The following is a 26,701-nucleotide window of genomic DNA, read 5'->3' as shown; positions in this document are numbered from 1 at the left end:
CAACCCTGCCTGAGTTGTCACACCTAGGCCAAAAGTAAATATAGTAATAGGGCAAGTAGCAATATTTAACGTGGAAAATTAAGGTAATGCTGCTCCATACTGCTATCCTGAACAGGCCAGGAAGCATCCCAGGAAACTGGAAAAGAAAGAAAATGTCTGTTGCTTTAGGTTGATTAAAATCTCAGGGACTGGCTGCTTTTTCAATCAGGTAAGGGTATAGGTTTCCTGTTTGCTTCCCGGAGACTGGAAACAGGACACAGTTACAGCTGCTGTGTATCTTTGCTGCAGTTGTTTATGGATGTTACAACAGCTCTTTGCAGGGTTAGATTCTTTTTTTTTTTTTTTTAAAGAAGTGTTTTATTAAAGGGATCACTGCCTTTTTTTAATGATACAATAATGTTTTCTTAAAAATCCTGCATCTACAAAGTAAAAAGAAAAGGTCAGGTGTGATTTTATGTCATGTCTTTCCACAGAGAGCAAACAGCGTGAGCTTTCTCTTTTCTCCATTGACTAAATTGACCAAGAACATCGCACTGCTAAGCGCAAGGGATAAGGTATTTTGTTCTTTTGTTGTGGTGAGATTTTCTTTCTTGGAAGGAATTGAATTTCTGTCCAGAACCTGAAGCAGTTCTCCAGGTTGGCTCTCCAGAAGAAGCTAGTCTAAGTGTGTATTCTGCTCTTTTTGATCGGTGGAAAATGAGCTTTGGTTACTCCTTGCTGATGTTAAATCTCTTTTCTTGAGGGAACTGTGGAGCTTGGTGAAGCCCAGGAGGGTGAAAGGATTGGCAGTGGGAGAAATTGAGATACTATTTTGGGAACCTGTAATTGGAGGGAATAGTGAGCTTTGAGGATTGCTCGAAGCTTTTGCTTGCTTTTTTTCACACTTTTCCCATGAGTGGGGACTTGGTGGGTTGCACGGCCACAGGCAGCTTGCTGCAGCATGCATGCTTTGACCACAAAAATTCCAAATCATGAGTCACAATCAAAACTGGCTTGAAAAGTAAGAAGCTGTTAAGAAGACAGCAGCGTTTTTATCCTAAATGTTATGTGGGTTTGACCATTTTCATGTGTAACTCACAATAATGTGGGTCAGATTTATGCAGGGTAAGTAAGACTTAAGGCTGATGGCCAACTCTGAAGGATTTTGCCTGTACTCACCAATCTAAAATGACAGGTAACTGAGATGATCTAATAGCCAGATTTTTATATTTCATTAAGAGCTATGAATGATCCTCCAGTACTGAAATATCATGACTAACTTGTCCAAAAACACCTGAACTGATTATTTTAGAGATGTAAGGGAATGAATGTTTTCTGTCTCTTAATTTTATCTCAGATCAAAAGCAGGTTTCTCTTTTCTCTGTCCTGTTTGCTCCTTCAGGATTTTGGGGAATGATGATTTCTGCAAATGTCCTTTTCTTTTCCTTCCTTTGTAATAAATAGTTTTGTAGCCTTTATCTGTGTTCATCAGTGTTACAGGAGCATCTGATATTTTTGTTGGAACCAATTCTCCCACAACTTTTGACCTGAAGGTTTTTATGCTTCCTGAGTATCTTGTTAATCTGGAAAAAAATGGTTCTGTGTACTTTAAGAGTTACAAAAACCGTTTCCTATTGCTGACAAAGGTTTATTTTATATTTTGACTTATAAATATAGTTGCGATTGTAGCACAACACTTCATTTGTTGTAATGGTCTGTATTGGTTTTCTTTGCTTTCTGGAGTAATGTTCTTATTAATACATATTGTTTCAGAATAAAAAATAAACCTGTTTTTCCTCTCCTAAGTTCAATTCCTGTGCTGCTTTCATCACATGTTTCTGTTCTCATTACTCACTGTTGGGTTATCCTTTCTGTTGCCACGAAACTTCACATCCATTTCTTTTTCTCATCTCCTCCCCTTGCTCCTTTAATTCCACTTCTGCTTGAAAAATGGATCTTATCCTCTAGATTCTCCTGAATTTTAGTCGTGCCTTCTATCTAATGTCAGTGGTGATTCGATTTCCACCTTTAATTATAGTTTTCAATTCTTACCAGACTGCAATCTCCTATCTACTGAACTTTGAATACTGCTGCGACAACTTCAGCACAGAGCCAGGAGTCCTCTTTTCCTCACCCCAGTACAGTCTGAGTAGCCACATCTCATTGCAGGCGCTGTACTGATGCTTGTGAAGTTAAAAAGGTCACATCCATTTCTTTATTGGCTTTTACAGCTGTAGACGGACGGAACTGTCACCAAATACTGCAGGATGAAGTAAAGGATACTACTAACTCCTGCATGATTAAATTTGACCTGAAGAAAAGTCACGTTTTTGTGTCTCTCTGAAATGAGAAACCTCGGTAAATCCTGCAGCACAGTGAAGGACAGGCCTATGATTAAGTACTTGTGGGAATGTGTTTAGAAAGGACGTGTAAATAGAAAAATATGAACTGATTGGAATTCAGTTCACAGAACACCAAAAAGATGTAATTTTGAAATTAGAAATGGAAACAGATGTGTGATAACTGCATTCAGTGGCCAGGCTTCTGTCATGGTTTTGGAGAGAAACTCTAAGTGTAGTCACGAGGTCGGAGAAGTGCTGTCCCTGGTGGGGTGTTACACTTCCTTAAAAATTACTGAAGTCATCTTTTTGCTTTTTGTTTTACTTTCCAGATACCCAGTGTAAAGGATGTGTAACCTTCAAAGCTTTGAAGTTTATTATTGTCTTACAGTGCAAAGTGTACTTTTAAGATGTAATTCCTCAGTAGCTTTCCTCACATTTCTTCCTGGCAATATCTTTTTGAAAGATTGCAGGGTTCATCCTATTAATTGAACAGCATCCTTCACTTTGAAGTGCTCCAGCAACTATTGGTATTACCAGCACGCTCATTTTCATGGAAGCAGTATCTTTCTTTGTGGATGACAGCTTTTATTGTTTTTCTCTGACCATGAGTTTTGATTGCTCGTGCTTGCTTAAGTTTAGGTTTGGATGTGATACAGGGACCTTTTTTGATGACTTAGCATCTGAGTTGAAAACTGCGAAAGCACTTTCAAAATGGGTTAGTTTTGTTGCTGCGTGGAGATTTAACAAGCTGCTTTGTATAATGGATTTATACAAACACGTGTGTGTGTATGGATGTATAATGTGTATATAAACTCATTTTCAATGCTTTGGAATCTTTTGATGTAAACCAGAAAGAATTGGCAATTTTGAATGCTTGATGACTTTAAAAAGAATGAAACCTTTTTTGCATTCATCCTTTGAAAAAAACATCAAGAGAGATTAAGAAGGAGAAAATGAATAGGGCTTTTAAATAGTCTAGTATGCTAAACTAGATGCCAACAGATGATGCATCAAATTGCTCATCATCTTCAAAACTCCACCCAGTTATAAGTTCTGTGGTTACAGGTGTGAGTTAGGTGTATTTTGCTAGGTTTTTTTAGAGAGAGTATACATTTACATTATGCTAAAGATGATCATATAAGGATAGCTTTTGTTACACTGAATCCCACAAAGTGCCACATCATTTTATTCATATGCTTTTTGCTAAGTACTGCACCCCTGAAGGAAAATACATTTAATAATTATACTTTAATGTTGAATTTACCAAACTTTAATATCCTTTACCATGAACGTTGCCACCCTCATGCTGCACACTTGCACGTGCTTTATTAAGCAGGTACAGTATCTTGTATATTTAAGCCACACTCCTCTGGGTTTCATAAAACTAAGATGACACAGCCTTTTACCCTCAATTGACTTTGCATACATCCCTTAACAGCTTCTCCCACAACGTTTTCCTCCACTCTGTGGGCTGGAGTATGTCACCCATAGCCCATGCTGAGGTGGCAGGGAGAGCTTAACCTGAGCGCGGAGCATGAGTGGAGTTGAAATTAATTTCTTTGCATTTAGAAATATACACATGTGCCCACACAGATTTTCTCAGGAGGGCTGTTGCTCCTGTGTATTTTAATAGAGCTTAAATTTGCCCCGAAGTCTTGTTGCTAACATGCATGCCCACATACCACAGTTTTCCTCTCCGGTTGTATTTCAAGCTGGATCATGAAGGCCAGAGAAGGGTTTTGTGCTTCGACTCGTTTGTTCTTTCTTGCTGCTGTTCTCTGAAGCACACAGCAAGGAGACCAGGTGTTATAACCATGGAGCCAATGCTTCCCCCATGCACGCAGTCCAGAATAGAGTGCTAAAATAAAAAGGCATTCGGTTACTGGCTGGAGCCCTCTTTTTTCAGGAGGGTGTTTCATACTCTGCTTCACAGGAGCCTGCAGCATCTCTAGCCCAGGGAAATTTTAAGCTTTCTGTGCAGAATGTATCTGCTAGAAAAAAAAAATCACCTTTGCCTGAAATACCGTGTAGCCAGGTGGCTGTGGCCACTTTCTGCAGAGACACTCTGTGTGGGCTCCTGTCCCTCCAGCACAGCAGGAGCAGGCTCCGAGTCTCCTGTACAGCACAGGCTGAGCTCTCTGTGCCATTTCTTCACGTGTGTTGTTCAGTCTAAAGACACTCTGGGTCCTGAAAATGGGAGGTGAAGGTGTGTCTAGTTGGTTAATGTTCAAGGATAGTAGGATTGAAACAAACTGCTATGTTTTGGTGCTCTTAGCCATAGTCATTATTAGATCTTGAGTGGTCCAGGAAAAACATATGTACCTGGATTTAGGAGATTTGAAGGCTAGAAGAAAGCTAGGTGGGCGCCTGGAGAATGGATATTATATGCATCTGTTGTGTAAGTCCCAGAAATTAGGTTATTTTTAAACTAGTACTTGGTTTTCACCTGAATGACTTGCTCCACTGTTTCCTCTGCTCCAAAATCTGAAGACAGAAGCCTGTTGAGAGGTGGTTGTCCGCGTTACGTACAACATGAAGGGGCTCTGGAACAGGCGGTGTTGATTAACACGAGGGTTTATACTTCCTCTGTCTTGACAATGAGAACAAGCACAGCCAACATGCTGTAGGTGGTACTTTTCCCTCTTTTACGTTCTTTTTTTTTTTTTCTTTTTTCTTCCTTAAGGAAGTAGTCAGCTTGACAAAATATCAGGTTCCTGTATCTTACTGAATGGGTGTGGGTGAGGGTGATACCTTTCTGAGAAGGGTGTATCTCCTCTTTCATTTGGTTTTAATCTCTGAAAGAAGGCCATAAAGCTTCCTCTCCCTCTCTTTGCATGTTTGGAAAGCACTCCTATGCCTGCTTTATCATTGCGTAAAACTTCGGATAACAAGAGTTATGTTTTCAGCATGTTGTGTTGCAGGTGACAGCAAACCCCTGTTACTACTAACAGTCATATCTAGTCAGCCAAGCATATTGCTGAGGACTCCCACTAGCAAATGTTTGAGACCGGCTTGGTGCTGTTAAGTAGGAAATGAATGTCAGTGTGTACACTTGCATATGGTATATCATATGTAGTAGGATTTCTAGCTGCTCTGAGACTGTTCTTCCTGGAGCCACGTTGCAGCGCAAGAGCTAGAAATAAAATGCCATGAATTGTGATCTTTGTCTGAGGACTACAAGTCAAGATACCGATCTAGGAGCACCCACCCATCAGAGCCAGTTAGGTGACAGTCCTGGAAAGCAGGGAGTACGGGCTTAGAGCTGAGACGTAGATCCTGTTTCTGAAGTTGCGACAGATGCTGTTACCTGATCCAAGAGGGGTCACTTGCTCCGTCTCAACTTTCACGTGTGTGAGTATTTTCATGACTTGTGGGAGCGGTGTGGAGACTCATTCACTAATTTTGAACTCTCTTCAAAATCCAATATGCTAGTAATGACCTCGTAAAATACAGAACAGTTAAGTAAAACATTTCTAAGGAGTGTTATTTCTTTTAAATCTATCTTTAATTAAAAACATCTGATACTGCTTAGGAAACTCTTGTGTTTTGACATAGTACAAAATGTAATGGGCACCCAAGTGAAATAGCAGATTTAAAACAAATTACCTCAATGATATTTTTCAGGTCCTATTTTAATGCCATGCACTGGATAGAGCTGCTTATATAGATGGTAGATTTATTATAATACATCTGACTGGTTTGGGATTATCAACAGTTCCTGCCCTGTAGCAGATGCGTGGTGAGAACACAGATGTGGGGCACTTCAGAAAATAACCTCTGGTGTGGTCTGTGGGTGACCTGGGTTTGTTTGGGTTTGTTTTTATGGGGTTGGTTGATGGCCGGGAATGCTGAAGCAGAAACGGAGCTTTTCCCCATCTGCAGATGGGCTTTTGTGAACAGATGCAACCATCAATCCAAGCTTTTTATCCTCACTGTCCTTTTTCCTTGACCCCTCTTTTTGGGAAATGGCCCTTATAACACCGTGAAGTGAACTAAAACAAACCATTTGTTTTCATATGGTTGTTGCTGTCACTCCTGCTCATTGGTTCAGTCTTTGTATTAGTGAGTCTGGATGGCCGGTAACTAATCTCAAGTGTATTAATTAACAGGTTGTCCGTCACTGGACAGTTACTTTAAAGGATCAAGTAAAGCAAGATGGCTCAGCGTTCATGTCTGAAAGATCATATGGAATACTTTGGTTCTAGTTGATTTCATCTTCTGTTGCCTTATTTCCCATTGTCGTATGAATAAGATTTGTACATATTTCAGCTTACAAAGTCACATTAGTAGAATACATGTCCTTTTGGCAGTTCCTGCTGCTTTGAGTAGGCTCCTTCATAGGGAACAGGTGCTTGATGGGTTTACCACCAAGGAAAACACCCCAGTTCGGTTCCACCAAAGACATGTGGGTGAGAATTCCCTCACAATTAGGAAACGCTGGATGCATTTCTGGGGAACTTTCTAACCAAAGGTTCATTGGAAAAGGACATCTGCCCCTTGGGCAGTTAATTTCCCTGTGCGAAGTAGGGTTGGGTGGTAGAAAAAGATGATGATGATGGATTTACTGGATCATCGTTTGTTAAAACTAGGGCTCTTAAAGGGAGATTCTTGACAAGGCACACTTAGGATTAGTTTTTTAATGCAGTCTTACTGTGATAATGTTTGAACAGTACATGTGTTCACGTTTAAAGCAAACAGCTTGCATCTAATGCATGCCAGCATTTTATACAGGAAGACAAGAAGTGGTAACCAGCAACCAGCGAGCCCTTCGGAGGACCTCTGAGCTTGCTGACAGGCACAGTTGCTCTGTATGTAATTTGAAGAAAGGTATTATGTCCCTGGTGGCTTGGCTTTGACTGAAAGATGGGAGTTTTGCGCTCTCATTTTGCACTGAAGACGGGCTCACTGATAAATAGGTCACTGCCTGCAGAACTATTTTGCACTAAATCGATTAGAAGCAACATGACCTTAAGCCTGATCTCCTTGTTCTACAAAGATATTGCAGAATTGTGGCTTCTTCTGAAGAAAAGCACAGGTGTGTCTAGTTTTTCAAATTTTCTTAGTTAGTTGATTGCAGATCAGGCAGGAACTCTGTCAGATAACATTATCCTACTGAGGAAAATAAGATGTGTTTTAGTAGAAAGGCAGAAGTTGTACTCTTTTTGCGTACATTCATATATATAGTTTATTGTTGGGGGGGGTGTTTTATCCTTGTGTAAATTTGCAGTGTTTCCTTTTATTTGCAGATGCATTCCTCAGTACATCAGGCGTATCCACTAAATCTATTCCTGTATTTTACATGGAAGGTACTTTGTTCAGGATTTGCTCACGCAGTGATTATGGTGATCAGAACCGCTGCTAAAGCTTACAAAGAGAATTTGCTGTTGCAGAGAGCCGTCATGCTGTTCCTGAATTGTAGTGGGTTTTAATTTTCAATTCATTGCATTTTATGTAAATATCAGATACATAATCTCTCCTGATTCCTATTTGAGGTAGGGAAAAAGCATAGTTTCTTTCGCAGGATACAATTTGGCATCCCCTAGTTGTTAGCATAGGAGCATTAATTTAAAATGCATTATTTCTTAAATTCCTTCAGTCAAAGCTTTCTATAGGAATCTTGTTTCTGTTAAGATATAAGGAAACAGTGGAGATATTATTTGCTGTTAATAGTGCAGCTACAGTCCATTGCAAAACTGAAAGCGTGTTTTGTGGAATAGGGACAAGCAAAAATTGCTTCCTTATTCTGGTGCTTGAATTCACATTTCCAGTTCTGTTTTCTGCTTCTGGTATGCGTGACTGTTGCAGAAGAGGACCAGAGAAAGAGCACTGAGTTGATGGACTGGTATCTAACCTTCCAACGTTGTTACTTTTGAAATGTCAAATTTAAATGAAACAGGTATGTAAAGGGTGGATCTTTTAACTAAAGGGTGGATCCTCTTACTAATCTTTAATTAGTATTACTAACTAAATTATCAACATGTGATTCTGAGTGCTCTGCTTCTCAGTAGTGCTCCGTGCTACTAGGGGTAATACCAAAAGGCATGCTCCTTAGGAGGAATGGATGAAAGATTTAAGAAAGGTGAGGCTAGCCAGATTGAAAGTGTGGAGGGATTAATCACTCTGAGGAACTTCTGGTCCTTATGCACATCCTCATCTGTGCTGAGTGGAGGGGTGGATTTAGGAAACGGCTGATTATTGTACGAGAGAGGGGATGTCTGTTTTAAACTGCAGAACCAGGGAGTGTTTTGTGTCAAATCATGGTGGTGCATATGTAGCCATGCCAGGACTATTTGTATAAGTTGCCAAGTTTAAAATAGGGGGTTTAAATCTGTATTTGACTACTGAGAAATAAGTGAACAGGGCTGCTTTTGTTAGAAACTGCCAAGGCTTGATTTTCATGCCACTTCTTGTGGGCATGTTCAGTGTGCCAGAGATCACTCCTTCTCAGAGATCTATTGAAAGATTTTGTGTTCAAAGTGGGCAGAGAGGTTGTCCCTTTCCCTGGCACTGTTCTCTCCTCTTCCTCCTGAGTGCTGTGTGGGGTATTTTTTGTGTCCACAGTCAGCAGAGGGGAGAAAATGAAACCAAAGGAAAGGTCTCAGATACCCATCTTTACATTCTCAACCCTATGAAAATTTCCAAGGAAAATGATGTCGTCTTGGGGAACTCCTTTGTCAGTCCATGTCCAGGAGTGAGGGTAGGGAGAGGGCAAAAAGGATGGACAAACTGAAAAGAGAGGAGGGGTTTGGGATATGGGCGCAGGACTCAAGTCTCTGTTCTGCTTAAAGACTGTGCAGGTAGTTGCGGGCAATGCTGGTTCTGGTTTTCAACATCCAAATGGGCGTGAAAGCACCTCCTGTCTTGTAGGTACATTGCTAGACTAAAAAGTTTCTGACACGATTTGGGTGTTGCAGTAGCAGGTGTGGAGCCAGCGCTGCCTGTCTGTGGCTGTGGATCCCCAGGAGTTAGCAGGCTCTCTCCAAGGGATAGGATCCCATGGAGGATCCCTTGTGGAGGTTCTCCTAGTTTTCTTTGTAGGTAGGAGAAATGTGGAAAGAGGATGACTGGAGTCCCGGCAGAGGTCTTCTGTGTGTGCTTGTAATTGAGGGGAGTGTCCTTAAAATATGGCTCTGTCAGCCTTGTTTGCAATGAAGGTGGACTCCCTTCAGCTGCTGGAGTCAGGCGCAGCACTTGAGAGTCGCATGTCAGGAATGGATGGTGCAGTGGATGAATCACCGTCATTAGCTACATCTCGGATGTTAAGAACATGCCAAAGCTTTATCTGAACGGAGGAAGGCAAGGCAAGTCAGTACCGTGCTTGTTTGCCTACGAGACAGGTATGATGTGATCTTTTCAGAGCTATGGTACTGCAGCAGGAAGAGATCTGCTACTAGGTGATAGTTTTGGATCCTGCAAAGCTGTTAGTTGTTGACACGGGACCCTTTTAGAGGGTTGTGAACAGTTCTCGTGAAACAGATTATTGGCTGGATCTTTTTAGAAAGCAGAGCTATTTCATCATGACTCTGGGATATTTCCTCTTTTCTTTGGAAAAGCTATTGCCTTAGTTTTCTTTTTTTTTTATTTTGTTTTCCAGAAAATGTATATACCGTGTAATATATTGTTGTAGACAGGTCTTATTAGCCTGAGGTTCAGCAGGTGTGTCAACATAACTAAATTTTACCCTATTCTGTATTCATTTTTAAAGTCAATATAGTGAATTTAGTACACAATTTAGTTTGTATGTGTTCATTTGTTGTAAGGCCATGATATCTATGTTGGAAATGTCTCTTTTCTTTCCAGGATTGTGAGGTGGGCTTGGGGACTTCTCACCAGGGAATTCCTTCAGAATTACAGGAAAACTTAGGTTGGAATGGACCCCTAGAGGTCACCTAGTCCAGCCTCTTGCTCCAAGCAAGATTAACTTCACAGTTAAAGCAGGTTTCTCAGAAACTTGTCCATCTGAGTTTTGTGTATCTCCGAGGGTGGAGATCTCTCAGCCTTCGCTGGGCAGCCTGTTCCAGTGCTTGGCTCTTCTTATGGTGAATTTTTTCCCTTGCATTCAGCTGGAATTTCCCGTGCTGCAGCATCTGACTGTTGCCTCTCATCCCTTTGCTGTGCAAAGTGTCCTTTAAAAAACTAAAATAAAAGTGTCCTTTAAAACCGAAAATAAACGCTCCAAACTTCTACAGAGCACCTCAGTGGTGTCATTGAAACCTGCTACTTACTGGGACCTAGGGCCACGTTTTTAAAAGTAAATTCCCATCTTAACACCACTGATGTGACTTTTTTTTGTTCATTTGGCTTTTTGTTTGTTTATTTTAACCTGCCTTCAGTCTCAAAGGAGCAGACTATCCAGTGAGGTCAAATGAGACCTCAGATGAGAATACCCACCACCAGGGAAGTTCAGGGTCAAAGTTTGCTCTTTAGCCTCTTCACTGCACATGATGTATGAGAGATTCTGCCTCTCATCATTGCCGTGTTACCCTGAAATGAAGGGAGCCTTAGATGTTCGTTTCCTCAAATGCTTTTGTAGATGCTGTTTCTCAGGCACTTCTCTAAGTATCAAATATTCAGCATTTTTTTTTCATTTACATGGCTTTTTTCTTCTGCATTAATGTTTTGTGCAGAAGAGCCAAAGTCCTTGAAAATGGAAGAGCAGTCACTCACGGTGCTTTTTAAAGACCCTGGCTTTTATAAACCTTTGTTCCACAGAGCCTGTGGAATAGTAGCAAAGTTCAGCTTTGCTGTACTTAGTCTCGTTTTCTGTTTTTATGCTCGATTAGGTGAAAGAAATTGCGAAGGTCATCTAATTCAGAGTAAGTGATGTATCTATTCACTTCTCAGTTTGAACATGATAGGGTTTTGTTGGTTTCAAGTTTTAAGCAAGGATTTTGTGTTTCACATGATTTATGGACCGTGGTTTCTCTTAACAACCAGCAAGTTGTAACTTTTTTAATATGCGTCTACTTTGTACTTGGCACACACAAAATAGGGAATTTTTTTTGTTCCAGGAAGCTTAAGTAATTTCCCTGTATGCCCAAAAAGGCAGATTTTTAAGAGAAAGCTGTCAATCTTCGCACCTAAAGTCTAGCAAAACAACCTCTCAAAATAGGGGTAACATCCAGTTAGACTGTTGCTCTTAAGGAAACAGAATCTAACGTTTTTTTGCAGATGAGACACTGAAATAAATCCAAGAAATTATATATCTTCATTGATTTGTTTTGCACACTCAGTTTCCATCAAAAATAACTCGTTGCTTACAGGCCAGAAAAAAACTGGGAAGTTTACAAACAGCTGGAAGTAAATGTGTCCTAGCTGAAAACTAGTACTCAGCTCCATATAAGGCACTTAGTGGACACTTAGCTCTTCCTTCCCTCTCACACCCATGAAGTGCTTCACATCCCCTTTCAAAACATTAGTTTATAGGTGTACAGTTCTACGGAAAAGAGTGCTTGTGTTAGGGTACGATAAAATACATTGTTCATTAGAAGTGATTCTAGCCATCCTCCGTATCGTTCAGTAGAATTGCCAACTACTGCTGCAGCTGGTCCTCTGTGTGTTGACTTTTCAGTTAAAGCCTTGGGGCATGCTTTGAGGTATGTATTTTTCTGCAGAGGGAGGGTTGAAAGCAGGTGGTTTCAGTAGAGAAGAATCTTTGGTTTGGTTGCCTGAGTCCGCTTTAGCATATGTGTTTAAGCTGTGTGATTGCATCATTAGTTTTTAAGTCACACTGAAGATGAGTCCTATAATTTGCATGCTGTTCTTCTATTCAGAGTTGATCTTTCCATTTTGCATATTTGTAAGACTTCACCTTCTTTGCAAGGCTTTAGTACTTAGAAAGCAAAATTCCCGTAATAATTTTCTCAGAGCATTAAATCTTATTAAATGCAGTTGGCAAAATCTAACATTTTTGTTATTCCGTGGAGGCTTGCTTGCTAAAGTATTAAGTGAGACGCATCTGGGTCGCTCGCCTTCTTATTGCTTGAGTGCTGACTAGGGGAACATTCTCTGCTGCTCAGGCTGTATCTAATATTTCTCCATTAAAAAAAAATATCTTTGCTTTTTGCAAAGTCTGCTGCTTATAGGTGACTAAGTACATCTAATACTTTAGAAATATTTTTATACTATAACTCAGCATGATTTGCAATATTAAGGAGTTAATGATGCTGCAGTTTTGGCAATATTTGTTAACCCTATTTTGGGGGCGTGATTCCTGGCAGTATGAAAGTATCTTGCAAGAACAGAAAAGAGTTTTACCAGCAGGCAAATAAAATTTCTTTGGCTTTCTTCAGGATATCCCGGAAGGAGGATGAGAGGAATATTATTGTTGCAATAGTAAGAGCATGCTATACGCACCAGGTGAATTTTTGCTTTTAGATGGTAAGTCCATGCAATGGTGTTGCTGCCCTTTATTAAGTCCTCTTTCTGGCTGACAAAATGTTATGCTAGAATACGGCTGTGTGGCATGATTCAAAGTTCCCCCTTCCTTCTCAGTTTGGGAAGGGAGTAGTAATCATGACTTGAAATAGCATGAAGAACATCCCTTTCTCACCAGGTCAGGTGCGCTTAAACACTGTATGGAACAAAAGCATGGCAAAAGATTAGACGCTATATCTGGTAACATTTTCAGATTTCTTGCAACAATTGCAACATTTCCTCCCCCTCCCTTTTTTTTTTGTTTTGCATAGCACCTAATATGATTTGTCTTCGTTTAGATTTTCTTAAAGTATAAAGAAATGTTAGGTCTTGTGTTGATCCCTAGATTGCCTTCCTAATTATTGCATAGTTTTCTTCTAGTTACAGATTAGCTAGTATTTGATTACTCTTGTAAGTCATATCCAAACTTAATGCTGATCCCTGAGAAGCTGTGGGACTACAGAGTAAGTGTGTCAAGAATGTGTGACTGATCAAGCAGAAGAGGAAGAAGATGTAGTTTTTAGCACTCATAGTATCCTGTGAGTATATCTACTATACAGGGAAGCGAGAGGAATATATTTCCACTGACGTTTGTCGTTTGAGGTGGTATTATTTAGGCAAACTAAAACTAAGAACTTTATTGCATTTTGCAAAAGTGGAGGTAGAAGAAGGAAGAGAACAAAGACAAATACATCCTTTGACATGCATAATAAGTGGACAAATCAAAAAATTTTAGAGAAGAGTTTGAAAGAAACAAAAATCTTGGTTGGCTGTCAAAGTATGCTTTTGAGCAGGTATTTCATAATTTGAGAAAATGGGGACTGTTACACCTCTTGTCATCTTGTGCCAGCCCAGCAGCACTGCATTTCCTGTACACTCAGAAGTTTTTTTTTTAAAAGAAGGATCAGTGATTAATCTCCCTACATGAAACCAAACCATCATCCTCGTAGTTTTGTAGGTAGTTCTGCACCAAAGCACCAAGCCTGTGATCTCAAAGAAGAAACAAATGGACTTTTTTTTTTTTATTTGATTGTGATTACAGGAAGCAGGAATTACTTGGGTAAAGCAGGTGGTTCAGCTGGCATGTATATAATACAAAGTTTTTTTGTTTTTCTGTTATTTCACACATTACAAGTTCCCATCCCTTGTATTTCAATACTGGAATTGCAGCATTTCGGGATTAATTTATGTCTCTTCTAAGTAGTTGTGGTGTTCTTCAGGTATGATTAAATGAGCAGAGTTAATCAAGTTTATTTCAATGGAATAATTTAAATATTACCAAAACTTAATGATTATGTAAAAAGTGCTTCAGAGATATCATGGACTCTGTGAAAGATCTGAATGGTCAGGGCTTCTGATGCATGAGTCATTAAAAATACCACTCAAACACTAAGTGCCTTTGTCCACTGTGCATGGGCTTATAACAGAGGCAACATCACTCCTAAGGTTTTAGGTTTTCTTTGGCAGTACCGCTTCCAAGTCTTGACTCAGCTAGATCCTTACTTAACATCGAAAATGTATGGATTCCAGCCTAGCCTATTGTAGCAATGGGCTACATAGACGTGCTATTCTATGCATATTGTGGCAATAGGCTATGCAGTCCTAAAAAATGAACTGATGTTAGTAATGCCGCAGAAGAGGAACTTATATAAAGCATGATTCACTGAAAAGAAAAAGTATCTCAACTTGAGCATCTCTTTTATGCACCAGGGCTCTTAAAAGGAAACTGTCTTTTCTGACTAGCAGAGGAATAGGAGATGTAGCTTGACTGTAGGCTGTTAAGCTTTTACAAGTAAAATTCTTACATACCTGTATAATTTAAAATATTTTTTTGACACCCAGTGCCATACAAAGCTGTTTGGAGCGCTAGGTTGCTTTTTTTCTATTTGTGCTATCAATTGGGGTGCTGGTGGAGGTGAAGAATTCGTGTTTCCTGGTTGCTTGGGATATTTTAGCTCACCAGAAACAAACAAGTTGCAAGAGCCCTGTTTTACCCGGGTGAGAATTTCCTTCCTAACGACACTTTAGCAGAGAGCTGCCTTTTGCATAAAAATTCCGGAGGTTTAATCACTCACTTTTCCTGGCCCCTTGTTTTGATTACAGTGTAGTCAAATAAAATAGAAATGAACTCTTCCTGAAGATATTTCGAACTGGTGAGGTTTTCATACTTAGTTTATGAACACTTGCATGAACTCCTGTCAATAGCCCAGTGTGGCTACAAATAGCACATGGACCCAAGGAGCTCGGTCTGCAGCTGTTGTGCCTGAGCACCCCTAGCAGCAGAGCTTGCAGGCGTCGTCACTATTCAGCGGAAATTTTTAAAATTCACTTTTAAAGCTGGAGAGCTCTCTTGGCGGCTTGATTAGCTCATTAGTTTCATGTGGCTTAGCGCGGAAGAGGGCTATCTTCACCAGCTCTGCTGCTCTGGCCCTTCCTCATTTGGGGGCTACACAAAGGAGCTGACTGTTAGTGATGGTGTTCGGGGGGCGAAGATGCAGAGAGAAGGATGAGGAAATAAAAGGTTTGCCTTGGGGCTGAGAGAGATGAAGGGACTGCTCTGAAAGTCATTATCTTGCATTTATAATTGCCAGATGGGATGGTGCTTTAATGAAGAGATTTTTCAGATGAAGACCCCCTTCATAAAAGGCATTCAACTCTTTGTGTGGGTAGGCTGTTCCAGAGGAGAAGCAAAACAAAACTGGTTGAGAAAAAGACATCATTTCTTCAATTTAAGGCATGAATTTCACAGAGAAGCCATAGACACATTTTCAGAAAAATCTTGCTGACTCAGCAAGAAAGAGGAGAAAGAAAAATGATTTTGTAGTTTGCTTTATGGTGTGCTACTGGGATCTGTGCTGAAAAGCATAATTGTGTCCATATGTGTACAAACAGGTTGGCTTTCAAGTTGGTATAAAGTAATGGCCATAGAATTTCATGCAGAACTACTCAAAGGGTGGTGTAATTCCAGCTGGCTCGGTGGGAATTGGATTAAACCCATTACGAGAGGCTCATGAGTCATATCCGGAGACTTCCTTCCACGTAATGTAGGTACGGTCTCTTCAGACTCCCCTCCAGCATTGTCTTCTGTGAAAATGGTTTTGGTTCGGCACGTCAGGCGAACTCTGAGTCATGATGAGTTTTGGTTTGATCAAAAAAGAAAGAGGAGCCTTTTACCAATAAGTGAAGATCTTGACTTAAGTGACATTGATCGTTTTCTCAGATCCGGGTTTCTTCAGGGCTTACTGGCACCAGGTAATTCAAGCACAAGTTATCTTTCTGCTCTCGTACTTAAATCTGTCATCCTGCTTCATTTGAAATGCAGTCAGATGCCTTTGATGGGACGGGGTCAGGCCTCTCTAAGCCATCTTCCTCCATCATAGAGACAGGACTATCAAAGCAAGATTTAAAATTGAATTAGAAGATTATATATCCGCAAGATTGTGGTTTACATTTTTAAAGAGAAAGGCTTTTTTTAATGAGAACCACGTATTTAACTAATTCCTTTATGTTAGCAAGATGACACTTCTGTCCTCTCTTGCACTCATAATTTAAACACTAGAAAACGTGGTTTTTAAAGAACCTCCCGTTGTTGGCTTAGAAAAAAAATCTTTGTGCATTCCCAGCTATTATGTGTGTTCAGTTTTAAAAAAAATTATAAAAAAAGCAGTAATAACTTTACAGAACCTTATTTTACTGTTTATTAGCACCCACAATACCAGATGCATTATAAATCCCAGGGGCTTTATTTTAAGCAGACTACTCTGGAAAACTCTTTAAATGAGCTCTTCAGGAAAGACTGGATGTTCTAGCCTGTTTTGGTGTGAGCATCTCTTTTCAGCCATGAATTTTAGATACAGTAAAAAAACCAAACTCTTAGGTCTCTGTTTTGAAAATACTATGTAAAGCAGTCAAGGTAGAACAGGGAAAATCATGGGCTGTGTAAATCTTAATCCATATAAGTGGAAGTAGAGTTCAAGCCTATAAAAATCTCTTAGAAAACAGTGAACAGATTTTCAGTAATTCTGTATTTTCATGTGCACTTAATTAGCTTTACTAAAATGGAAATTGTCCCTAAAGACTGTAGCAGGTGGCAGGTTCTCTATTTAAAGAATATTTCCAAGAAATTATTTTCCCCAAAGTCCATGAATGTAAGGAGTGTGTGCCCTCCCAGTCTGTTTAGCATGCATGCGTGCCTTTCGTTACCTTATCCTGATAAGGAAAAAGCATATTCAAGTAATGATGGACAAACTTAAAGTGAAATCAGATTTAGTCCCAGTCAGACCGTGATGAACTCTCTTTTCTAGAGGGATGGAAAAATAAAGGAAATGATGCAGAGCAATGAGTTTTTACAATTGCATCTTCTCTGAAAAGAGACAGAGTATTGGAGAGGGATTTCTGGCTAAATCTGTGAGCACTGGGTTCAGGTGTATCCTGTCAAGCTGCTGGATGCAAGCTGTTCAGCAGTTCCAACGTTGCATTTTCTCGCACTGTTTTGTACTGCTAGTTGTTATCTCAGTTGTTTCAAATTATTGAAATCAGCTCTAATCTCTGATTCTGCTTCCTGAAGAGTGTCATGAAACCAGATCAGCAAGATGAGAAGGTGGCTGTGCCTTCGTGGAGGAGAGCGCAGCAGGAAGGGCTTCTGGAAGTTTTCCATCTGTGAACAGGCAGAGTGTGCTGCTCCTGCGATTGCAAACACACTGGCTCTTAAATTTGAGTTAAAACTGAGTTTAAGACCAGGGCGAGGGGAAATACTGTCTTTTCAGTGAAACAGTATTTGACCACAAGGTTGTGGGCTGCCCTGTGCTGATTGCAAGAGCTGCTGTTCCTATCAGAGAGAACACTGGGGCAATCAAATCTAGACTTGTGTCTTTACCTGGCATAAGTCAGGACCGCAATGGGATTGATCACATGGATACATGAGGAAATAGTGATCATTATGTATCTGGGAAACATGAAGTAAAGAGTTTCCCTGACTTAGGAACATCTTTCCTGCTTGAATGGTGTGTGTCATGTATTTACTTATGTATGCAAAACATGCCTATTGTATTACATGCTTATGCTGCAATAATGAAAATTATTTCTGCCTGTGAGTATAGGCAGGATGGCATATTACAAAGTGATTACATTCTTTACCCTTTTCCCATATACCACCAAAAAATTAGGCATTGATCCTGTAATAGGTCATATTCGGGTAAATGGGTCCACCTGCAGGCATTGGTTTGTAGAATCAGGGGTGTTTACTTTTGTTTGTTAAACACTGCTGCAGGAGGGCTCCTTATATTAAAAAGCACTGACAGCAAAAATAAAATCTAAAATTCTTTTTTCCTTGGGCAGAGTCCCCTCTTCTGGAAATGACTTGGCCATCTGAGATTGGACTTTTGAAAGATCTGTGTTCAGTTTTATGATAAAAACAGTAAGATGATGACATAAGTGAAGGTCTGGGTGAAATATGACTTAACAGTTAAACAGTTAAACGTATCCACTTATGGATTTGACAGCATGGTATGCAGAGGTCTTCTGATCAAGCAGCAGTTCACCGGATGCAGAAAAATAGCTCTGATCAGTGTGTGACCTTGAAAGTGGTCATAGGTCTTCCTCTGCCAGACTGGCCAAAAGAGAACAGAGAAGTTCTGTTTCCCAGTATAAGTTGTTGCTTATCTGGGAGAAGTAACTGGAAGTGGGTTTTTTTGCTGTTCTCAAATAATTGCAGTTCTCAGAATTTTACACGCATGCGAATCGCTTATAAAAGTGAGCAGCTCTCCCCTCAAGATCTAGCATTTGAAAGATCTCAGTAATAGCAAGTCCCTTCCTTGAGGACCAGAGCTCTACTTCTGTTTGATCAGCTTGTACTTCAAGGCAGATGGCACTTATCCTTACATCACTTTTAGGTTTTTACTTGATTTTCCTGTGCATGTTCACAGTTCCGAGTGTCAGATTTGAGTCTATCTTAATGGCATTTCAATGTGCATTAAACCCAAAACTTCTTTATACAATGCCAGATTAAAAGAAATGTTCAAAACCAAATAATGAAAATGCTAGGTTATCCCTTCACTGCTTTTCAAAGAGGCTAAAAATGTAGAATAATTAATTTTTAGAAATTTCTAGAGTAAAACTTTTTGTTTCCCTGTAAAAAAATGAGATCATAGTTTAATGAACGAGGCAACTCTGTCATGTGGTCTTTATCGTGGTCAGCAAAACTTAGGTTTCTGCTTTATCTCTGGAAATATGTGGGAAATGCCTCTGCTCAAACACTGTGGCAGAAAACGAAGACTTGGGAAAGCGGTATGTTTCTCATTAAGCTAAAGTGGAAGGGCTGAGAGAAAAGATTAAGCAATGCTTTTCGCAGTTGAGGTACAAATGTGTGTGTTCAGTGTGAGGATGTCCTTTCAAGCCTGTTCTACTACCTTATTGAACACTGTTGCCTTGGGCTATTTGAACACTTGACAACAGGCTAGAGGGATCATAAATTTCTCTTTTTTGTGTGAGTTGAGAAGGTTTTAGTAAAAATTGAATTTGATGTGTAAAAACATCACTGTTTAACATTATTCCTGAGGAATATTAGCTCTACAGTGTTTGGTTCAGTGACATCCCATACTGCTTCTGAGTGTCAGCAAATCCACATTACTTTACTCTTTTATCAGTATGCTGTTCAAAGATTTACCTGTGGCAGACACTTGAAAGACTCCAAACATTTTCACGTTTTTTTTCAAAACTTGGATAGTTTTCTGGGTGTTTGTGTTCTAAGGATGATTTTTTTTTTATGTCTGCTGTGAAATTTTACATAAAATGACTTTGAAATGCAGATTTTTTTTTTTCCTCCACAGATGAAATCATGCATCAGGATATCATTCCCCTCTATGCTGCAGATATTCAGGACCAGCTAAAGAAACAATTTGCTTACCTGTCAGGTAAGACTCTGGTGTTTCCTTCTACAGACATTGCTCAGGTGTATGGTTGGGCCTGTTCTGCTTTCATAGTTTTTGAGGTCTCATATAGGAGAAAACCGTATTTTATGAGCAACTCAAAATACAGACTACCAGGATTTGTTACTCAATGATTTATGAAAGGAAGATTTTTTTTTTTTAAAAAGTATAATAGGAATTTTATATTATAGTTCATTTTCCGGTATCCAGGATAATGGGGTGGAATTGAGGGTAGGATAAAAGCATAAACGGGTGAAAATAAATAAGGAAGTGCTGATGAGCCTGGTACAGAAACATGTAGTCTCCACTAGTCAGTGCTAAGGGACTGTGGATACTTACCCTGAGCTCCCCAGTGCTTGGAGCTGAGACGGGGCTCAAACACTGACCTAGAGCGCTCTGAGCTCACTAGTGAGCCCTCGCTGAGAGTTGGAGAGTGCAGTGTGAATGCGCTGGTGGTTGCTGTGGTCTTGCAGTCCTCAGCCCGCCGGCTACGCTGCCGCTGGCTCTGCTGTCAGGTTTGATACTGAAGCCCAAGCTGACACCATGGACTTGACCAAAGTAGTATCCGAGCGAGCACCACAATACCATGTTCCCCCACAGCCTCAGTGCGAGGGGTCAGGCATGTGTAGCACCAAGTTCTGGAAGGGGTTTTTGGCTTTGTATCACCGCCTGCCTTTTGCAAAGGAACCCGCTTTTAGGCGTAAAGCCGTCTCTAAAAGCAGCACAGTCATATTCACACAGCATGGAGTTGTCTTTGATGCCCCTGGATAGCCTCTGCCAGGTAGGTGTATGGGGGCCTCTGTTTATCTGCCGTGCAGGTGTTGGTTGCTGGGCTTGGTCCACCTTGATGCTGGAACCACGGCTGGCTGCTAATGGGTAAATGGAGATAGTGCCTTTGCTCACTGGTCAGGCTGCGTGGCAGGTGTCTGATAAGCTTCTGAGTTTGTTTTCCTGCCCTCTCACCTGTAAAGGTCTTGCAGATGTGCAGCAGAGAACTTGCTGGAGTTACTGCCCTGCCCTGCCCTCCCTCCAGTACATAGCGAGGGAGGGCATCAGTGGCTTTGCAGAGCTGCCCTGCCTCCTTCAGCACAAGATTTACCTCTCTAGGCTGAAGCTGGGCTCTATGACTGTTCCCTCTTCCTTTGAATCCCTCCCTGCATCAGATCAAGAGACACGGGGGAATGAAGCAATGTACTGCTTTGCTTGGCAAGAGGTCATTGAATCTTGTTCTACTTATAATTAACCATTAATTATGATTTATTCCTGCCACACAAGCTAAACTAAGTGTGGGTCTGCGGTAGTGACTGTGTTTTCTATGGGGTGGCGGTAGCACTTGGAAATAAGATTATTTCGTTTATGGAGTTGGCTGTTCATGCTCCATTTGAGATGATGGTGTTTAAGCTACAGTTCTTTTCTGTTAGCTTATTTTTTTGACTTTCCAAGGTCTTCCTTCTTATCCAGGGGCAAAAAATGGCTCATAATAGTGTTATGCAAGAATCGGCCTATCTATGAAACTGTAAGTAGGGTTTACATTTTGCCCTTCTGAAGTGAGGGGGGAAACTGGTGACTACAGTAGATGAATAAAATCTCATTGAGTCCAACTGGAGATTGTTCATGTCTTAAGATGGTTGAGTTTGCACAGCCACAAGCATCTTCAGTGCTCATTACATCCACTGTGCGGTGGAGCTTAGTAAGAGCAGCCATTCCTCATTATATTTTCTTCTATTTATTCACTCTCGTGTCTATTAGAAGTCTGTTTTGTTTGCCTGAAATATTAGGACAGCTGCTTTACTGTGGACTGTGACTATATTCTCTGTTATATTTTATTATTCTTGGGCAATTTGACTGTTAGGCATTTTCATTTCACTTTGCACTTTAATTCTTTTATCCTAATATTCTCCTGGAGGACACTGACAGTTAATTTTCTGTGCTGTACCAAATAGTGGTATTACGGAACAGAGCCAATATTTTGATACTCGATTTCTGTACAATTTGTTTGTTCTTGCAGTTGTGCTTACGAGTGGCTTTGCTGGAATGCCACTTAAGACATTCACAGTGTGTGTGAAGGGGACTTTTTTGCTTATTACTAAGTTGCCTTGGAAATAGAATCTTAGGACATGGGATAAAACTCATTAAAATGAAAGTCCATAGATTACAAATACTTTTGGTAGATAGCATCTTTGCAGGTATGGTGAATTGCATAATGTCTTAGATGCATTTCAGTTTTTAGGTTTTGGCTTTTTAACAGCAATGTGACATATACTTGAGAATCACTTTAGTTTCTCTAATAGGATGTATCTAGGTCTTGTGGGACGCTTGCTTGAATAGTGAATGAAACCTAGTCTGCTTCTGTGGCTAAAGGCTGTAGCCCTTCCCGAGCTACTTTCTGTGTTTTGGTCTAAATCAGGGTCACTTCTTTCTCTTGGTCTCTATTCCTCTGCAGGTACAAAGTAATTCGTGTTCCTCATTCTGCTAGGTTATAATGGAAATGCTACAGGGACATCCAAATTAGGCTTGACATGAAACAAAATAAAGCAAAAACATGTTAATGCTTCAGGTTTTCAGTAAATACAGCAAAGTGCAATGAGATCAAGGTGCTAGCTACTCCTACAGGTGCTGAAGGCTCTAGTTCTTGCTCAGCAGTAGCTTAAATCTAATGGAGGGACAAGCTGTGGATGAAGTTTTTAATCAATCATTCACATAACAAGTTTATAAACATCGAAGTTAATATTTTACTTCAGGCCCAGCTGTTTACTTTTTCCCTTGGAGTTTTTTCTTTCTGTGGAACAAGGTCCTTATCTTTGCAAGAATTGTCATTACTCTTTTTTGTTGTTGCTAGGCTGTATTAAACATCCTCTCTACACGGTTCACTGTTTCTTACTTTTTCTTCCTTCAGTTAGTATTGTGCAACCACTTTTCTTCCACATTGCAAAGGGTCCTCTGCCTTTTTTTTTTTTAATCCTCATGAAGGACATTGAAAGGTCCATTTAAAAGTGTCTGGAAAATGTATTCCTTACAGTCTTTCATTCGCATTTTATATTTTCTTTCATAAGTATTTTCTTTTCTCTTTCCTTGATTGGAAAGTTGCTGTGTGACTTTCATATCCAACTTTGCAACTATCTGCCATTGCTGTATGCAAGGAATGTTAAAATAAATGTAGATGAACAAGAGCGTACAGACAGGTGTGTATGTTTATATGCATCTTAAATCATAAAAGCTATGTGATGTGCAAATGAGACTCTTGGCCACCACAAATACTGAACCAATTATTTCAGCTCGCTTTCCTTTGAACGCCTCTTTATGCACTGAACAACTTCAAACAAAGTATTTCCATTAAAGGAAATATAAATACGGGTTCATGCTACTTGCATTTTTGCCTATTGATTCATAGTTGTTTTTCCTGCAGTTGAAAAAGTTAGCATTGGTACTAGCTTTCAAAATGCTTATATCTTTGGCCCTTTAAATTATCATTCTAAATAATAAGCTTCTCCTCGCTCTCTGTAACTTTATTTCCTTGGCTGTGCTCTTGCTCTCCTCTGTGGAAATTATCTGAAAATACCTCACTGGTTGAACTGTTCCCTTTGAAGTATCCACGGGTGCTGAGTCTGTTTCTAAAATTGTTTTTGAAAACTTTGAGTGGATCTTGTACCACGTACATTGCATCAGTTAGTTAAAAATATCAACTTGATTTTTGTTGCCGATATAACATGGTCAATATATATGTTGTGTATTAACAGTGGAAGAGGTATTACTCAGCAATTTCTGTCTTGCACAGGTGTAGGCTTAACTGCTGTTTTATATTCACTGTGTTAAACCTACAGTTGTAGAGATTTTTTTTAAAAAAAAAAAGGTAGTAAAGAAAAAGAGAAGGGAAAGAAATGAATCCTAAGATATCTCCAGTTCAAATGCATTCAGGTACAAATTTAGTTATTGCAATCTGATTTCTAAGCCAGCATACTTGCTGCTGATCAGCCTGGGCAAAATGCAGCTTGTGAAGTTATACAAGTAAAACTTCTCTCTCATTTCAAGGAAATAATTTTTTAATAAATTCCCCTTGATTCTGTTTTTCTTTGCAAAGGACATGCAATGGAGCTTTTGTCCACTCCCTCATTGAAGTCTACATGTAATTTCAAATACTCCCGAGTACTCCAGTTAAATATATTATGAAAGTAGAAAGGGGAAGTTCTTTATCAGAAACATACAAACATAATAGATGAACCACGACAACAGTAAAGCAAAATGCTTAGTAAGCTTTTCTTTCATTCGCCCAAGGACCTCACTTTTGACATGACTGCAAACAACATTACTTTTACTTAAGCTGGGTCTTTTGAACCAAAGTTGTAGATCTGAGCCGTTTAACAATGACGATGCTCTTGAATCTTGTGTGTGCATATTGATCAACATAGAGGTCATTTTTTTTTCTTATAATTCGAATACCATTTCATTTGCATTATAGCTTCAGGCTAGAAGACCTACCTCTTTGTTCCATCATCATCTAATTATACCCATCTACCTTGCTTCCTTTTTGTGCAGTTGGGCAGAGTGCTTTTGAGAATGCCTTTTCTTATGCAAACAGGAGCAGAATAATTAGGGAAACATTACAAAATAATCTCCTGCTCTTCTTTCCTGGAAGTCTCAGCAATCTCCTTTGCTGCCCCCTAATTTTGCTGGCCGTACCAAAAAAACTAGCATGTCTTTCACAGGGTTGTGGGCAATTACGCTTTTCTCTATGTGTGTGTGCACACGCACATGTGCGTGTGTTTTTTAGCAGCTGCACAATTCATAGTTTTCATAATTTTCCCCGTCAATGCCATTTTAAATTGAAAAGAATATTAATTATTTCTCATTTGAGATTGTTTTTAGATACCAAGTCACCAATATGCCTCTTGATTAGAATTTGTGTAAAACAGTGTTGCATTTGCCATGGCTTGGCACTTCTCTATCACCCTACCTGCTTAATAAAAAAAAGACAACAAACCCAAAAGAGATTGCAACTGTGATGGGAAAAGCTAGATGTAGCAGAATATAAAGAATAAATGCTAAATTACCTAGACTTAAGGTAGATTTTACCAGTCCTATCTCACAGTAGCACAGCTAGTTTTCCAAGGATCATTTTTCCACTCCTTTCGTACACGAGATCGCGATGCTCTGGGTCCACATAATTTTAACACTGGTGCTATTGTTTAAATAATTGTATACAAAAGTTAGGAACACAAAGTGCTCTTTCCTAAGCACAGTTAGGTCATTTTGCTACTTAACCTGTGGAGCTAATTCGAATTCAACATGTTTTTAAAATGCGTATTTCTCCAAAACACAGGGCTGCCGCTGGTGTAAAAACTGGCCTTAGACTAAGGCGCGTAGATCTGTTTAGAAGAGCTCCACCTAACTGGAGGTTTACTAGAATTGTAGAGGTTTATCCACTGAAAAATTTCCATTTTAGAGAGGTAGTTTGCGTTTTCTTTGATACTAAATCTGTTAAAGAAGTTTCAGTTGAATAGGTTGCCAAGGTCAGTTATAAATTAGTTCATTAAAGGAAAACTTTGTTATTAAGGCTCACGGAAGTAGGGTGGAAGCAGATCCACTTCATTTAAAGTGGTGTTGTGTTTTTATTTTTTTTTAATTGCTGACATATGCTTCAGTGCTCTTTACTTTTATGGTGTTTCCATTTTTAGACTGAAAAGTAGTAATCCTCTCACTTGGAGAATGTTCCTTACAGCTGCCTGTTATGAGACAAGTCTCAGGTAACTCTTGGGAATCATTTCAGGTAAAATGTGTGTGGACTGATTGCACCCACGTAAGGACTGATGCATTCTCTTCTGCTCTTTGCAATAAACAAGAAACTAAAGCTGACACTCAAGTGGCATTTGTTTAGTATTTCAAAAAGAAATAATACTGAATGTTTTCCAACATTTTCTTACAATCACAGAATCACAAATGGTTTGGGTTGGAAGGAACTTTTAAAGATCACCTAGTCCAACCCCCCTGCCATGGGTAAGGACATCTTTCACTAGATCAGGTTGCTCAAAGCCTCATCCAACCTGATCTTTGCATAATCACAACAGTGTTTATATTTTTAAACAAAAATAAGGGGGTTTAATATCCTTTCAGAAATACAGATTAAAAAAAAAAAAGACCAAGACTAGATTAAGAAAATGCTCTCAATGGTCTCAAGGAGATGCTTTGTTGTCTTAGGAACACATAAAACTCTTAAATTCCAATTGTATAGGTCAGTGCATCCCTGCTTAAGCCTAGAAATAGGAGAGTGGGCTTGTGTGTGCCATTGCGGACAGAACTTGTGCAGCAAATAAGTTTAGGCTGTTCCACAGCTGTGGCTGAAATTTCAGGACTGTGAGCTAGAAGGGAAGGAGAAAGAGATGATTTTCAAATGGTTATGACTGAGGTAATTAGACACAGTCACTCTACCAACAGACCTGAATTTATTAAAATATTGCAGGGTTTTGGATGGTGATTAAAATTCCAGTCGCTAGTTTTAAAAATTATTCTGAACAAATTGAATTATTATCATGAGTTGCAGCACTCATGGAGTTCATCTAAGTTTGCGTGTCTTTTTTTTGTAATTGGGTGTATATATTTTTGAGATGCTGGAAGGTTATGATGTGAATTGCTATTAATAAGGTGTTTTAAATTTTTGCCTTAAACCTGTGTTTCAAGAAGGATGAGACTCAAATGTTTCCCTTTCACTAAAAACAAAAACAACAAAACCCAACCTAGCTTCCTAAACTTTCTCTTTTATCTCCTCTCCCTGAATTCTGTGGCTTGATTTACTTCTGCAAGAAGGGAAGAAAATCACATTTTACACAGCTAAGTTAGGAATAAAGTGTGTAATGCTGCTTTTGCAGAGATGAAGCAAGAAAAAGTGATTCCGAATAAAGGAAAAAAATCATTCCTTGCTGCATCAGGTTCGTTATGAAATAAAGGACACTTTAAAAAATGAACTCACCTACTGCTTTTACTGTTATTTAATACAAACACAATTTATAGTAGGATTTTTACTTTGTTATATTTCCGATGCCCTTT

General features: G+C 39.5%; 1 protein-coding gene across 3 annotated transcripts in view; it reads left to right on the top strand.

Annotated features, from left to right (window-relative positions):
* MCF2L (MCF.2 cell line derived transforming sequence like) overlaps positions 1-26,701 on the top strand; it is a 132,562-nt gene that overhangs the window by 42,142 nt on the left and 63,719 nt on the right. For all 3 annotated transcript variants that reach the window (XM_075137043.1, XM_075137024.1, XM_075137034.1), the window contains exon 2: positions 19,565-19,648. In XM_075137043.1, coding sequence (XP_074993144.1) covers positions 19,565-19,648 — 84 coding nt within the window. The remainder of the gene's footprint in view (positions 1-19,564; positions 19,649-26,701) is intronic.

Source organism: Calonectris borealis, chromosome 1 (genome assembly GCF_964195595.1).
Source record: "Calonectris borealis chromosome 1, bCalBor7.hap1.2, whole genome shotgun sequence".
NCBI lineage: Eukaryota > Metazoa > Chordata > Aves > Procellariiformes > Procellariidae > Calonectris > Calonectris borealis.
The sequence above is the reverse complement of the archived record's forward strand: the minus strand, read 5'-3'. Positions and strand labels throughout refer to the sequence as shown.